The sequence below is a fragment of the Perca flavescens genome, chromosome 21, assembly GCF_004354835.1.
Source record: "Perca flavescens isolate YP-PL-M2 chromosome 21, PFLA_1.0, whole genome shotgun sequence".
In the NCBI taxonomy this organism is placed as follows: Eukaryota; Metazoa; Chordata; class Actinopteri; order Perciformes; family Percidae; genus Perca; species Perca flavescens.
In genome coordinates this window covers 24,494,073-24,511,193 of record NC_041351.1, presented here as the reverse complement: position 1 = coordinate 24,511,193, position 17,121 = coordinate 24,494,073, and the positions used below count along the sequence as shown (strand labels likewise).

Sequence of the window (17,121 nt, the reverse complement as noted above, 5' to 3'; positions counted from 1 at the left end):
CCCTGATGATGTCCTCAAGGTTATCTTAGCATGTAACATAAAGCCTGTCTGTCTGATAATACACTACTAACCTTGAATTGCTGTGTTTGGCAAACAGGGCTGACTCGTAGTAGACCTGGCTCTGTCCTCCTCCATTCAGCCCTCTCTGGCGTTGGACCAGGCCAGCCAGCATTTGCAGAGTGCCGTAGCCTAGGTCACGACTGTCCCGGACCCGGTAGTGGGATCTCAGTGCTGACTCAATGTGGGAGAGCTGAGTAAAGAAGGGTGAATGTTGATGTTACTCTCACCTTCTAGAACATTTATTTTACAGGCAGATCATATACAGCCATCCCCCATCCGAGGAGGTCAAAACTTTGTTTGCCTGTAAACCAGGTTGATGATCTGGGTTTTGTAGGGAAGATTTTGGGATATTGGGCCTTTGCGGTATAATCACCCTTAGATCTCAGCTGCTGTGCTGTCTGACTGAAATCCTTTTATTACTTTTTGCAGTTAACTGTTAATCATCTATTAGTCTACATATATTCGTCCTTAGATGACAAAGAAATCATAAGAAATGCTATGTCAATAGAAAACCATGGATATGAACGGTCTATAATGTAAACACAGACTTATGATGACGTTGTGTGGGATCAAGGGAGTTGTTGTCTTCATTGTTAACCACCATTGCCGATTATATGCATCTATTCAAGGAAAAGTTAATCTATTTATATTACGTTTAGCACGTTTAATAATGTAATGACATTCTAATGAAATAGTTGCAGTGTTTTCTATTTAATTACTTAGATTCTATTTGTGGTGATGGCTAACCTGTTAGCAGCAAGCAGGCAAGCTAACATTAACCAGCAGCTAAAACCACATTATCAGAATACATTTCAGATGTCAGTGTCCCTTCTCGAATGTTTTCAGCACTTGTGGGAAATTGGTTTGTAGCAACATTACTACCGGTCGCTGGAAGACTTACTTCGCCGGTGGGGCCGGGTAGCATCTCTGGGGCGGACTGCAGACGTCTGGATGGCCACTGTGGTGGCTCTATTTTGGCCAGACCCAGCCGCCTGGATCTGATATGTTCCCCGAACTTTCTGTTATTGCTGTTACCGTCGTTAGCACCCAGCGCTGGGGTTTGTACTGGCTAGGTTCAGGTTGCTGTAGTTGGGCTGGGAGCTAACTGTGGATGTGCCCCCAGGGCTTTTTGTCCGCTCTTATCCCGACTTAAGTCTCTTAGCGGCGGGGAGTGAGACAGACGGATTGAAATGCACTAGCTGGCTAACTTAGCATTAGATTAGACAGACAGACGACTACCCATACAGCTAACGTTACTTGGCAAAATGTAATTGTATATTAACCGTGCTCAAAACAATCATACTAAAAATAAAGTTACGAGCGTGTAGAAGTTTGTTGTAACCTTATAACATTACGGTAAGATTTAATCACCAAGCATTAACATGAGCCACTTGTCAAGGTAGCACATTGTAGTAAGCTGGATCGTATTGAAATATCATTTTGATAAATTAGGCCTCCTCAGTATTATCATGTGATCAAGTGGCATGTAATTAGTGTATGTTTTGAACAACTTTGTGTGTGTCTTTAAACGACTCACTTCTTCTGGATCAGTGGACGTTATGTCACCACACTGTGTGATGAACTCAAACACGTCTTGTCTGGTGGGTCTGAAACCAGTGCCCACAAGTTCCATGCAGCCACTGCTCAGAGGCAAAGTAGACCCCAGTGTGTCCTGCAGGAGCTGCACACAACAAGAGACAAAAAAACAGGATGAATTTGTATCTTATTACTGTGGCAAAAACAGGAGATGTTTTCAAGGGCTGTTAAATGCCTTAGATCTATATTTCACAGAATCTGAGAGTTAGAGTAAACGGTTTTAGAGATGGAAAAACTTTTACCTGAATGTGTTTAACAAGGTACTCCAGAAAGTTGCCTTGCTCTAAAGAGAGGAAATTGTTGACCTGGAAGTGTTTGGTCAACTTCCTCTCCAAAGAGGCCATGTGGGCTAAAGTGATGGCTGTGTGCTGAGAGGACAGGCTGTCTTTAAGGTACTGTTTCACTTTCGCTGTGAAACATAGGGCAGAAATGTCAGTAAATCATAGACTAATGTGGACCAGATACATCAATAGCAGACATTATCAGAATAGCGGATATGATATGGCAGAAACACTATATCCTGCATTAATACCTTCACTGGGGAGGGATGTGGTGGGTTTGTCTGCATCTTTAGTTTGTTCGGTGGTGTTGGATGTCTTATCTTTGGGCACCAGGTCCTGTGGGACAGCCAGGGAGCCTCCACAGATGGCCAGCTGAAACAGAGCTGTTGCCAGACGGTTACCTGACACCTGCAGCAGGAAGTTCTGGATGTGCTGGATTGGAAATTAAACAAAAAGGTATGTATCACAGACATGGTAATCATTGACATGACATCAAAAATGACTATTGAGAACTATGGTCTAAAATAAAAACAAGTTTCTCTAGAGTACATCATATTTAATTTTTGTTCATGTGTAAACATAAAAAAGCATTCCATTTAGGGCTGGGCGATAAAACGATAACAATATGTCTCGCGATAGACACGTAATCAATATCAATAGAAAATGCGGTTGATAAAATGTTTGATAACTTGTTTTTCTTCATCAGAAGAAACCAGAGGTTGTGAAGCAAGTTTGGTTGCATGAACAAAGGCACTCACTCTCTGGTAACCTAGCAACGTAGGGAGTGACACTCTAACAGCCAATCATGTAACAGTATCAAGTTTGGTTGTGCCACATCGCTGTCTCGTGTTCTTCAATAACAGAACCAGCGTGGAGTGATAAGTGGAAAGTGAGTGCCGCAGCAAGCGAGGAAATTGTTGATAAAACAAAGTCAGTATGGCAGTTTTTGGGGGATTTTATAGGTCAGGCCGTCGTCCCCACCAACACTGGTACTACCACAAACTTGTTTTACCACCTTAGCCGCGCTCACACTTTGGAGCACAGCCGTATTCGCCAGCAACATCCAACAACATCTGCAGCTGCTACACCGCACAAGCAGCAGACCACAGTGGAGAGGTACTCTGCATCAGCGCCTTACTAAACACTACAAGCAGCAGACCACCATGGAGAGGTACTCTGCATCAGCACCTTACTAAACGCTACAAAGAAATAACGGAGGCAGACATGCTGAGCACTGTCCAGAAGCCAGGTTACCAACCTAGCACTAAACCTGCAGAAAATAGTTTTTCTCAGGTTTCTTATATTTAACATTTGGCACTATTTTATTACACTTTATTAAGCATTTCTTACTTATTCTTTAAGTTTGCACCTTAATGTTAAGAGACAATTGTTAAGTGTTCATTGTGATTTTAGACCTATGTTTACATTTTAATTATTTGAGTGTTTTCCATGGTTGTGTTGACATTTCTGCTTTTATAACTGAGGGGATTATAATCAGAGGAAGGTTAAGTTTAAAATAATTTTTTTTAAATTTAATATATTTTTATCCTGGTCCTTATTTTAAATAGGTCATAAAAAATATCAATAATTATCGATATCGACCGATATGAAACACTTATATCGCGATACAGTTTTCAGCTATATCGCCTAGCCCTAATTCCATTACATAGTTTTTGCTTCAAACATGCATCACCCCGCCTGTGTCTGCAGAACAACTTAATGACATCAAAAACTTTACTTCACAGTTCAATCTATTCCATTCAAATTGCAGTCACCAACCTTTACAGGTGTGTGTTTAAGATCAAAGTGAAGGCTGAGTTCAGGTCTGAGCAAGGTCCCCAGAAGTAAGGAGGTGGAAAGTATGTAACAGGGCCCCCACTTTACACCCCTAGCCCCATTTGATCCTATCGCAATTACGTCTCTAGTCAAGGTAAAAAGTGTGTGGCGATATCAGTACACAAGTGCAGAGCAGCAGCCAGCATGACGGAGGAGTCTGACTTTGACCTTGAAATTAGCACAATTTGAATTTGCATTTGGGTCTGGATTTCCAGGCTAGGAGAAAAGAGCATTTGTCTTCACAAAACTCATCTGTTGAGTGTTTGATACTAATTTATTTGTGCTTTAGAACGTAATCACTGTGAAACAATAGTAAAATAAGCTTACAGGCTAGTTTACACTTTAACCTTGGTTGACTGAGTAAAGAGACCATCTCTCCACCGTACATATAGATAGAAAGTAACGCTGTAACAGGAGAGAAGCCAGTCATTTGAGTTTGTGGCAAAACCTTTCAGTGCTCGTTTTTCATTTTGTGACTTTTGATTGAATAAAGGACTATTTTTCCAGTCTTATTCCTTCAATGAAGCTTTCTTTAAAATAGTGTTAAAATCTCGTCTCGAGAACCCAATCTCGTTTCATCTCGTGAGCTGGGGGTCTCGTCACATTTTTTGACCCATCACATGTTTGCATGTACTTTTGGTCTGAAGCTGGTTTTTATAGTTTTTATAGCTTAGTTCTTATTAATATAATATAAAGGAAATATTAATGATACAACATACAGTGATGCAGAGATAATAGCGTGCTTCCATCTTTCCATTTTAGGATATGATCTAGTTGGAAACAGATGGGGTATAAACAAATGGAGATGGCCATGTTGACCTGGATGATTAATAATGATTGGTATTTTAATGATGATAAAAAAATGCCTGTTATGTCAAAGACTGCAGATAAGTTGAATAAATTCTCCAGGATAAAGATAATTCCAGAACATGTACAAGTAGGCAGCTATCAAGATGAGTTAAGCCACTAAATCTACCCCGTATTCATCAGCTAAAACTAACTTTTTTTCTTACGCCTTTATTAAGGATTAGGAGATTAAGGGTAACATTTTGTAAATGAGTTCAGAACTAGAGAGCAGCACTGTAACTCTTTGTTATACCCCCCAAATGGCTCATTGTGGGAGGTTTAGAGGAATTAACACCCAGCAGCTTAAGGCAGCAATTTAAGGACACAAAACCAGAGTGTCATAACCACTGAGCTCCCAAAAAAGTGGACACAAAATGCCGACACTGCCACTGAGCAAGCTCTTTTGATGCATCTGAGCAAGCATGGGATTCATTAATAGAATACATCTAGCAGTGTCTAGGACCCACCTTAGCCATCTTGGGACTGAACACCCCCTCTGCGTTTGAGTAGACTGCCAGCGCTACCTCGGCTGCAGTCATAGAAGCGTACTTCTTCCTGAGGTCTAAGCTTCCCGTGGAGAAGGAAGATGCTCCTTGCACTGGCTCCAACACGGTCTTCTTTATCTTTCTCAGCCGCTCGTAGGTCTCATCCTCCAGCTCTTTCTGGATGACCTCCCTGGCTTGGTCCATTATCATGTACTCACATCGACTCACCTTCAGTAAGGTCTGAAGGGGACGGAGAAGGATTGTTAATCAAGCTGAGAATTATACACAACCAAATGTATTTTTCATCTCAACTGTATTTTTTTTCTATTTTCAGTCTAAATAACTTTAAAGCTCTATGAATAGCAAACTGATCAGTATTTACTTCATTCCATTAAACTCTAATTGCCAGACAAGGTCAGCCAAAAAAAGGGTGAAACTATAGATTTAAAATAATGAAACAAAGCTGTGCATAAGTCTGTCACGTAAAATTGTGCAATAATATTTGTATGAATCCGTTTTGCCTAAAAAGCATTACACTTTGGATCATAAGAGGACACTGAGACCTGACTAGGTTAACACAGTAAATGAAGAGATTGATAGAGGATGTAAATATTCTCAACAATGACTTGGCATTACTGGCCATTTATGCAGACAAACAGATTGGGACCAATGTCAACCATTTTTTGACCTAGTTACCCCTGTTGGTGACCACAAAAAAGGCTGTAAACCTTCTGTGTGATTTGTTTACAGAAATTAATAAGATTAGTGCTGTTGCAGGGAAATAGTGAAAATAAAATAAGTGCAGAATAAAAAAACAACAATAGTTAACTCATGAGGAAACAACTTTGGAAGGTTGCCATAGGTCATGTCTCTTACCCCTATGGGCAGCCCAAGGCTGTGTATCCTGATACCCAGCTCGTAGGGAGAATCACAGTTGTAGTGGTCAGACAGATACTTCATGAACTCAGCCAGGTCCACTTTTGGCTTGTTCTGCTGCTTCCTAAAAACACGAATTTGCTAAACAATGGAAGCAAGAGTAGACACATTCAGGCAAGAATTAAAAATTGAAAGTAAAAATGTTCAGACAAGACAGTACCCACATACTGAAAAGCTACAGAAATCATGAATTAGTAGGTAAACAAGCGACAACTGTATGGATGGTTCTAAAAAGAAGTCATATTGTATAGAAGTCTGAGAAATATTATAAACCCTCAGTTGATTTATTACCTTAGTAATAATAATGACTTTATGTTCTCAATCGCTACTTTTGTATTGATAATGATCAGAATTCAGTACAAACTAGATTGCTCTGTAGCATCTTCAGTTAATGTGGCTAAACATACAGTTTGTGGGATTTATCTTTTATGTTTAAGCTGCACCCAATGGCTCCCATATTGCCAAAGCAACCACAGCCACATGACTATATGGTTGTGTGGCACCTTGAGGTCATTTGAATTATTTTGCATTGCCCTTCTGATTTCATTTGCATCTGCTAATAGAAACACGTCTACTATCCTGGCACCTGGGCTTTTTTCAGAAACTGAGAAAAATGTTGTGGTTTTTTTAACAGTTAATGTTTTGTGTAACTTCAGATGCACATCTGCAAACATACCCTTGAACTGTAGCTCATTATCTTTTACCAGAACCAAATTTTTCAACAGAGAAAGTGAAATCAAAATAAACATTTTTGTTCAAACACAAAAGGTGACTGCAATTATTATAAATAAAACTTATTATATTGGTGATTGGTGAATGTTTAGTACCAGCTAAATGTCATTTGGCAAGTGAGTCCAACCTTTAAGATGTCAATTGTCTCGATCTGGTGGATATCGTCATCCTTAGTGTTACTGTCAATCTTGAACATGCGGTGGATGAGGGGGAGTTTGCAGAGGGGCCCCAAGTTCAGCTCTTCATAGCGCTTCTTGTCCTTCAGCCCCGCTAGTGACTGGCCCAGCTCATACAGGGTACAGATGGATGTCACTGCTTCAGTAGACTGATAGAAAGAGAAAAAGGACTTCAATAGCAACCAAATATCCAGGTTGAATCAATTCTTCGCAAATGCATGTGTGCTAACCTCTATGAACATGTTGATCTCTCTTATGAGGTATTGAAGGTCTTTTAAAGCCGGAATCTTCCAGGGTTGTATCCTTCCAACATCCAAAGAGGGAATCTGCATAAGCCTACACACCCTGGATATCACCTGGATACAGTTGTGGTAGGCATTGAGGGGGCAATGAGGAAATGAGATACAGTACATCAGTTAGTTACACACAGTCACAAATGTAACACATTGAGGGCAAAACCTACCCTTGGATGCTCTTAAGGCTAATAGAAATCATATATATTTACTTCTTTTCACTACTGAACTTGGTTATTTTAACATTTCTTATTATGCCAAGGTCACTTACTGAAAGTTCAACATGTCCTGTTCCTACACTGCATCATGGTCTGCTGAGGCTACTGTTGATTGAAATAACTATATTAATGCCTCCCGGATAGACTCTATAGGGATTGCAGTGTTATTTTTGTTTATGCAACTACAGCACCAGAATGACCTTTTAGTAGCAAAATGTACCATGAAGGTTTTTTAAAATCACTTAACGTTTTTGTGAGGGGGGTCCCTGTAGTGTTTGTATCGCACATATGAGGAGCATATGGGTGACACAATGCTGGCAGTATCACACTATTCCACTGATTGACAGGTATAGGTAATACAGGTAATATGCCAGGAAATGTAGCAATAAAACAACAAAGGCAAGAGAGAAGGCGACTCTTGGTCATGACTTCCCTTTCTTGTCATCACTGTGAAGTTGCCAGGCAACTAGCAGAGACATCTGCTTCCTGCTGAACCCTGCAGCTTCCTGCTACATCCAGTCACTGTTCCATTATTAATGTGACTATTATTGCCACTGTTCATCACACCCCCAACCGGCCCGTCAGACACCGCCTAAAAAAAAGCCTGGGTCTGTCCGAGGTTTCTTCCCAAGAGGGAGTTTTTCCTCGCCACTGTCGCACTGCTTGCTCTTAAGGGAATTACTGTAATTGTTGGAATTGTTGGGGCTTTGTAAATTATAGAGTGTGGTCTAGACCTACTCTATCTGTAAAGTGTCTCGAGATAACCTATGTTATGATTTGATACTAAAAATAAAATTGAATTGAATCAGAAGCAACTGCACCCTGCAAAAATTAGTGCCAACCCCTGTTAAACCACAACTTACCTTTAGGTTATTGTATAAATTAAACAAAAGAGATATAAAGTGTTAATTAGTTGCAGTTGGGTTGGTAATGGGCTTATTTTTTTTTTTAAATCTTTGGACAGAGCAAGGCTAGCCGTTTTAGCTTGCTTCTAGACCTTATGCTAAACTAAGTTCACCACCTTTTTCCTCACCTTCTCTTTGGTGACCAGCTCTCCCTCAGCAGCTATGTCTCGTATCACATCTTCCATTAAACTGTTGACAGAATCCTGATCCAGGACTCGGTTCCGCCTTCTCCGTGCAAGCTCTTCCTCATCCTGCATGATAGCCCGCATATTACCTCCATGGACCTCTCTCAGCTGGGCATGATAAGCTTCTTTAAAGACAGTGGCACTGCCTTTTTTCTGGGTTGCATCTGTAATTTTGCTCTTCTTCTCTTTGGTCGAGCTCACATCTGCCCCCAGCACTGGAAAGTCAGAGTCCGAGAGGAAGTTGGACGCAATGGCCTGTTGCTGCTGTTCCTCTTCAGGCTCTTGCGTAAGACCCTGTGCTACTGGGGAAGGATATGGCAACACATATTTGTTAGTATGCAAGTATGGATAAGTGGCAATTCTCATTTTTAATGCATTAAAGTGAACAATGTCATGATTGGCTACCTGTAGTTGTCTGCAATACAACAGTATTGGGATCTGCTGTTGGTTCAGATTGAGTGGGTAGCTTCTTGGGGCAAGATGCTTCCCAGCTGTCATACAGAGACATGTACTGTGTGATAGGGAGCGATTCATTAAACCTCTTAAAATAGCAGGTTTGGAGCTCGTCCATTGATGGAGCCTTCAACTGGTACTTCTTTATCACCTGGAACATATTAATAAACTTTTACTGCCCAGTTGGTTCACATACAGTACAAAAGGTAGACAGTGGTAATTACTTTGCATGCTGTAAAATTCAAAGGTCAGTTTTGCGATTGGCTTAATGCTTTTGAAGGTTTGTTTAAATCATTAACGACTATATGCTTGTGAATTGTTATTAGTTGATATGTAACTCAAACTCTTCAAATATATTTGTGAATATACTTTAGAATTACATTGTCAAAAGTCAGCCAACGTGGATTACAAATGCAAAGTATCAACACCATGGCCCCAGTTTCACTGTGGTAATCGTCGGACATGGATAGCAATTTTGAACGGAAATGTTTTGACTTAATATATTTAAAGCTTTTGTTTCAAAAGCAGTGGTCTGGGCACTAACACTCCTTCTCTCCGCATCAGTAAACTGAGGAATGATGGATTTCCATGGGTCTTATTTAAAGCCTTATAATAGGTTAGTGAACTAATCAAAAGTAGCACCCATGCTTACATTACTACATAGCCAAATAACCTGCAATTAGGGGCAGAGAGGGAAAACTAACCGTCATTCCTCCCAGTCTCTCTCAGTGCAATTGCCTGCATTGCTCGGTTGGTATTTGACATGTCCATTTTTAATGTACAACACTGTGATGAAGCATTAGTTATAGGATGAGGCTGGTGTTATTTTGAATAGGAGATTATTTTGATGTAATCCTTCAGACTACTGATACTTTCCTGCTGCCATAAATACTTAGAGCACCAAATGTAGAAAATGACAGAAAATAGTCGCCAACAAATACACAACTTTCTGTAGTTTGAGTTTTATAAAAGTAGTGCCTAGCTGTTATGGGATATTACTGAGCATTTTAACTCATTAAGCTAAATATTTGTGACTTTTTTTTTTTTTTTTTTTTTTTAAAGATATTTGGTTGTGGAGTTTCCATTTGGATTGTAAACGTGCCTTGCTAACCAACTATTGCCAGCCTCAATAACATTGTGGACTCGTAACCCCATATCTAGCCTATTTTAAATGTCTACACTGTCATTGCGCATTGGTTTGTGTCAAGTTTTATGTCAGGGTAATTAGCACCATGCTTGGATGAAACATGCACTTTCCAGGTCACTTACTAGCTTTAAGTTAAATGAGTGTTATTGTATTATTGTTGCTTTAATGTCAAATATCTTCAGATATGTACATTAGAAACAAAAGCTTACAGAATAAATACAACCTGAGTGAAAAATACTCAGAGTTCTATTTATTTGTTTTCATAACTGACCTCTAGGACCCTTTGGTACAGCTGCTGTTGGCTCAATTTCTCAGCTGGCTTGGGCGCAGTAAAGAGTGGGTTAACAGGAAGACAGTCGGTGGAGAATAAAGAGGCAGTGCTAATCAAAGGAGGACCTAAAAAGTTAATTCCTGCCGGATTGGAAGGCACATAGTGAGAGTTGACATCCACCTGTGGCACTGTAACACTTTGAGTAGTGCTACTCTTCCCAATAAGTTTTTCAGTTCTCTGTGGTGTTGCAGGCCTGCTGTCGTCTGTGGCTTTTGCTGGCTTCTCAGCAACAGGCTGATTTTGAGGCTGGTGAATCTTATGGAACACCAAATCCCCACTTACAACTAGATCTTCTTTTAAAGATGCTACCAGGCAGGAAATAGTTTTGAAGCCCAAAGAGGCTAAGGCCAGGTTGTGGCGATATATTTGGCTGTAGACTATAGCCACCTTCTTCAGAGGAATCCCATCTGGGTGTTCTTTCATCATGGCCACAATATTTTCTAGAACGTTCTCAATCTTCTTGTTGTCTTCTGTAGCTTTTGCTGATGCTCCAGCTCCAGTTACGATCCGACTATCATGGCGATTGAACTTGCAAAACACCAGTTCCCCCTCCACAACCAGATCCCTGTCCAGAGAGGCTACCAGGCTAGCCATGGAGTCGAAACCCAGTGTTGATAAAGTCAGGTTCTTGCGGTAGGTCTGGTTGTAGAATACAGCCAGCTTTTTAAGGGGGATCCCATCTGGGTGCTGCTTCACCATGGCCACTATATTCTCCAGAACCGTCGGCATTTTGAACAATGCTATCAGGGAGAAAAGAGACCATTAATAACAGAACACTGCAAAGTAGTTTACCAGTAGTCTGTGCTCTCACTAATAAGCTACATGCATGTGGTTTAGGAATTTGTATTAAAACACACAAACGACACATAAATATCCAACAGAGAATGATCCTTAATGTTAGAGAGAGAAGAAAAAGATGCAGAAACCTATATACTGGAAACCCTACAACAGTAGCCATCAATATGAGGGCTAAGTATTGTTTGAAATGTACTGGTGCCATTTATAGAAATTGTCTGGGCTGATATATTGGCCACTATTATCTTATCAAAGATAAATTATACCAGCACACACTGTATGCTAACTGATAAATAAAAAAGAAATTGCAGCACAGAAATGTTGTTGTTTTGTAGTAACAGTGGTCTCGCATTGCCAGACCTTTCTCCACAGCACTGTATCAGCGCTGCAGTTTGGTCATCCGGCGCGTCAGGCTTTATCCCAGCAATGTACTTCCGTTGAGCCAGACTATAGTAACAGTAGTTTATTTTTCAACTGTAACATGTCCCACTCAGTACATAGTTTGGTCATAATTAATTCAATTAAATGGAGGGGATCCTTACCAGAAATGTTTGTTTCTGTTATATCTTTTCTTAAATTTAAAAAAATGGACATTCGCAGATGTATAATTATTGGATTTTTAAAATCACCATCTGCCTGGCTATAGTGCCTATATATAAGTTTAGTAGTTTAAAACTGCTACAATCAATATTTTCGTATTAACAATGAATCAAATGTCTATGTGTATATGAAAGAGGCTGCATGTAATTATTAGTATTAGCTAGGGGTGGGCGATATATATCGTTATATTATATTATTATAATATCATCATTGTTGTGTTAACAATGTGCAAATTGACATTATCGAGTATTTAAATTACTTAGAAAAAAACACTTCAAAACACGTATTGGAACCATAGATTGGAACGCTACACATTCACTAATGTCAACAAAGATGGCGGCGATCGATTGGCCTGGCACTGCCCTATCAGCTCCAGGACTGCTTCCAATAAGGACATGGTTGTGTGCAATATGTTACAGAACAGAGCCCTTTGTTTATTATTATGATTTCATCTTGCTTGTATGCTGCACAACCTACATTACTCAGAGGTCAATGTTCCTACACTAGTTCAATTAGTATTAGTATAGTAGTATTTTGTCTTTGAATTGTTTTTACTTGAATACTTAAATTGTAAAGAAAATAAATAAGAACTGTTTTCATTCAACATTGTGCCCATTATTATCATCAGTGATTAAGTAATTCAGACTTTTAAAACACATTTTTAAAAAGGATATCATCTAATTATCGTTATTGTCAAAAATCGGAAAAAATATAGAGATATTATTTTTTGTCCATATCGCCCACCCCTAGTATTAGCTTTATTATTATTATTATTATTAACACAAATAAATACATTGTTCAAACAGTTGCACAATAACCCTGTCTAAATATATTATGTCTATAACTAGCAAAGTCTCCTGATTTCTTGATTTAGATGTTGAAATTTTGATGAAAGAATAAGACTAACAATCTATCCAAACATTTGATTTGATTTGACAATTGCGATGACAGCTTGACAGCTTTGTGATACTCAATGCTATGGACACACTTTGGTCAGTACTGAGAAAGTATGGTGATTCAATACTTAATAGCCCTAGCAAATAGTTTTGTCAATATTGACAAAAACAAAAATTGCAATATTGATTTGGAGGGCGCTCATCACCAAATATTTTGCCTACCAGATCAAACTGTCACTCGTCAAACCAGGTAGCCAATAAGGTATAGTGATAAATCGAGCATAACAAGGCAGATTATTCTCTTTTCCAACAGAGGCACACCAAATGAACCCTTAGTGTTTGTTTATGACTATACATACAAATCTGACAGACAGCACAACACATAATGTATTAAATGCTATCACAAAGTTGAAAAGGTTTACACTATCAACCCATCTATAATACTACCCCACCTTGTAAACAGTATTTTCTTATTTGATAAACCATGGCATTTCAATTACAGAAATAAATCATACAAAACATGAAACATTGCCAACATATGTAGACAGAGGTGAACAAACTAAAGTCAAGAGTACAAAGTTGCATAAAAAGTAGAGAGAAAGATTGGGTCAATCTTACCTATTCTTTCAAATTACAAGATGTGTTGTTGATCTCAATCAGAAGCAGAACTTCTGTGTATAAACAGGCAACCTTCCTGTTTTAGCTTATAAACTCCCATCCCTCCCTCCTCCTTTTATTGTGTTTCATTCTGAGCAGTCACAGAGAAATGAAACTGAAAGTAACTGGTAAGTTCATTCAGACTATGGCTGATTGTGACCAACAGTCACACTCTCATATTCCTGGAAATGGTTATGCCATAGCTCACAAGCAAAGCAATAAAAAGAGACGACAATAAAAAAACAAAAGCAGCTGGAGTTGCAGTAGAGAAGCATACTGCCTGTCGTTCATGACCTACAGTAAATCTATTTGTCTGAGGCACTATTTCATTTAAGTCTGTTCCGCAAAGACAAAAACCTAATGATATAGTATTTACCAGATGACATGGTAATAGAAGTAAATCAAACTGGTGACATCAATGACAAATATAAGAGATCATGTGACTGAGGAAGGGAGGGGTAAAACTGGCTTTGAGTTTCACATTCCTGACTTGCCCCAGCTGATCACCTCAACTGCTGAAGAAACGAAACAGAGATTAAATTCCTTTCCACACCAGTGAGTCTGGGACGAAACGAAAAAAAATGGAAGGATGAGCTTTATTGCATGGGTGCTAGTAATACCTCCGGGGCTGGTAAATTTCTTAAGAAAATCTCACTTAGCTCATATGCTTTCATTGCTGGTTGTAATAATAATAATAATAATAATAATTGATGTAACGCCATTTATTATCCTATATGTTCTGGTTTTATAGTATAACTTTAACAATGACTACATGTTATTTCTGACATGTACAGTATAATGTCCATAGCATAACACCAGCTAATGTATTTGGAAATGAATAGTTCTCTATACTAGGGCTGCCACCTCTTAGTTGATTAGTCGACTAATCGGTCGTTTTGGTCTTAGTTGACTAAGATTTCTTTAGTTGATTAGTTATTTTTTATGCTTATTCATGCTTAATTACTTATTTCCAAGAACCTTCTGAGCACATTTATGGTAAACACAAGATTTAAAGTGGTGCTTTTGCAGGATTAATTGTGGAGAAACTCAGTTTTACAGATGGTTAATTAACTAAATTTATATTGTGCTTTTCCAGTCTTAACCACCTCTCAAAACGCACAGCGCTGTCAATTAAATCAACTAATCGATTAGTCGACAAAATCGTATAAGTGTTAGTCGACTAAGAATTTCTTTAGTCGAGGACAGCCCTACTCTATACGTTTCCTTGAACAAAGTATGCTTATCCCTTTCTTGTAGGGTATTCTACAGTGGCCGACCACGGCAAAAGCGCTACAACGGCCCAAAACACTTCCATTAGGGGAAATAAATGTTCAAATTCAAAATGGATATTAATGCATTAATATTCAGGCATCTTTCTTCCAGTCCGCTCTCGCTCTCTGTATTGTATCCGTCTCTCCTCACTGCTGCGCTGCTTGACTTAGAGCACTTGGACTGCGGATGCGGCTGCGCGAGTCATCCAAACTGAAACTGAAATCATAAGGCCCAAAACCCACTAGATGAGCTATATCAACTAGGCTGGGTGTAAATAATCGATTTCCCCATTGAAATCCATTTTTATTTGAATGATCCAAAATTGATTTATTAAACCCAAGAATTGATCTTTGTCATGCTAGCTTGTTGGGAAGGGGGTTAAATAACCCTCCAAAGTTAGGTTACATTTTGGTGAGGGAAAAACTGGCATGGCCTATTTCAAAGGGGTCCCTCTGTCTTTTTACTTAAAAAAATCAACTAGATGGCATTGGTGTTGCTGATTGCATTGCTTAGCTGCATAATAAATTAAATGTTAAATGCAAATTTGAATTGAAGGAAAAGGCACAGTGCTTTCTTGTACTAAATGTAACTCTGATCCACAGTCTCTGTATCCAGATTTTATACAATAAGGTAAACTATTCTGCTTGAAAGAATAAAAGAAGTCAATGGTCACAAAGAAAACAGCTGTGTGCATTTATAGGGCTACTGGTAAAAGCAAGCCACCAATAACATACCTTGAATTGGTCAGTTTGTGACTGTGGTCAGTGCATCATGTCTTCTCTCTCCTCACAGCTAGGGCAGTAGCTTACAGCATGGGAAAAGCTCGGCAGCTGATGATGAGGACAAGAATATAAGAGAGAATGGTGATGATAACAGAAAAGTGACTGGCCTCAATGGCTAAGCTAATTTATTTATGCAACGCAGAGTCAAAACTAATCAGTCAAAACATAAGGTCACATAGTTCAATAACTTGTTGAACCTAAGCCAGTTTTTTGAAGTTGACACAAGTACTCACCCCTGACCCTGCCTAGTTAACACAGACGTTTCCCACCTACAGTGAGGGTTATGATTTTGCTTGGCATGACATATACGCCTGCTGCCTCCCTTGTATCCTGTCGATTGTATCCCGTTTCCCACACTGTATGGGGCTTTTCCCTTTATTTGATAGTGACAGTGGATAGACAGGAAAGGTGGGAGAGAGAGGGGGGGATGACACGCAGCAAAGGGCTGCAGATGGGGGGCTTACATTTTTAGCCAAATTCCTACCCTACACATGTTATGCAAGTTAAAAATAATAACATCAAGTTTTGCCTCTCTTTAGGTGACAGAAGTGAAAATGAGTCATCCTCAGCATGTTGTGTTCTGGATTCACAATGATGAAGACAGTTTGAGGAACAATTAGATACAAAACAGGAAGATTCTTTTTCTTGGCAACTATCATGTTTTCCCTAATGCTGTACAGACTTTTTAGCATTCTAAATTTATTATCAAATGGCTTGAAAAATAGTGCATATAGGCCCTAGCTGACATAAATGGAGCATGCCCCCAGACTCCCCCGCAAAGTCCCAAAGGATTACAACGTCTGGCTACGCCCCTGGCATTATTATCTATGGGGCAAATATATTTCAACTTTACTACATTTCTCTTCCATTACTAACAAAAATGACATCGTAGAATTCCACACATACAATGTACGTCTCCTCCTCCTCTTTGAACGCGCTTTTTGCCAAATAAATTAGATTACCGTCTGTTATTTATTTGGCAAAAAGCGCGTGCAAAGTAATGCCAATTAATGTTAAGTTACGCTAGCAGTACTTTAAAACAACAAAACTAACTAAAATAGCATGACTGACTGACTCTCCAGCTAAGTTAGCTACCTGTTATTGTCCCAGACATGCAATTGCCTTTAGTCGCAGTTGTCGACTGTGTATCTTCACTCTTTCATTCAACATCCTCCGTCTGTGTGCTGAAGAAAATAACAATGGCAATGTAGAACCAGTTTAACGTAACGTTACTTTCGCTAGCGGAGCTGCTATGGTGGCTAACATTTTAATACTAGAAGTATAATGATATAACTTTAAATTAATCATTTAAGTCATTCAATAACGAGCTTTAAAATAGCCCGTGTCACAGTATTGGTGTTTCGGGTCCACACCGCTGCAATTAAGTGCCATACGGTACAAAATTAAGAAGCGCAACTTATAAGATGCTCATATTGTTTGCCTGTTAGCAGGCTACCTAGCTAACACCATGCTGCATTCAAGTTGTATGAAAAAGATAGTAAATACAACTACTGAACTCTGAAAAAAAAAAAGTTCATGTACAAAAATAGCTCAAAATACCACTCACTTCAGCCACAAATGATTGTTCATCACAGCTTTCTGCTGGTATATGTGTCTTAATGATTGGGGGTTTGTCTTG

General features: G+C 39.2%; 1 protein-coding gene across 4 annotated transcripts in view; it reads right to left on the bottom strand.

The window, feature by feature from the left end:
• The window catches only part of wu:fj29h11 (uncharacterized), a 53,780-nt gene extending 36,659 nt beyond the window's left edge, over window positions 1-17,121 (bottom strand). The window contains exons 1-14 of one of the 4 annotated variants that reach the window (XM_028567165.1): window positions 17,050-17,121; window positions 16,578-16,666; window positions 15,435-15,530; window positions 10,421-11,220; window positions 8,955-9,153; window positions 8,493-8,851; window positions 7,179-7,304; window positions 6,900-7,097; window positions 5,981-6,121; window positions 5,087-5,344; window positions 2,189-2,369; window positions 1,899-2,065; window positions 1,598-1,741; window positions 72-250 (exon numbers count right to left, since the gene is read on the bottom strand). In XM_028567165.1, the coding sequence (XP_028422966.1) occupies window positions 72-250; window positions 1,598-1,741; window positions 1,899-2,065; window positions 2,189-2,369; window positions 5,087-5,344; window positions 5,981-6,121; window positions 6,900-7,097; window positions 7,179-7,304; window positions 8,493-8,851; window positions 8,955-9,153; window positions 10,421-11,209 (2,741 nt within the window). In that variant the 5' untranslated portion in view covers window positions 11,210-11,220; window positions 15,435-15,530; window positions 16,578-16,666; window positions 17,050-17,121. Of the gene's footprint in view, window positions 1-71; window positions 251-1,597; window positions 1,742-1,898; window positions 2,066-2,188; window positions 2,370-5,086; window positions 5,345-5,980; window positions 6,122-6,899; window positions 7,098-7,178; window positions 7,305-8,492; window positions 8,852-8,954; window positions 9,154-10,420; window positions 11,221-13,389; window positions 13,475-15,434; window positions 15,531-15,715; window positions 15,856-16,577; window positions 16,928-17,049 lie in introns of those variants that run through there. The other 3 variants (XM_028567166.1, XM_028567168.1, XM_028567167.1) reach the window with 3 other exon arrangements.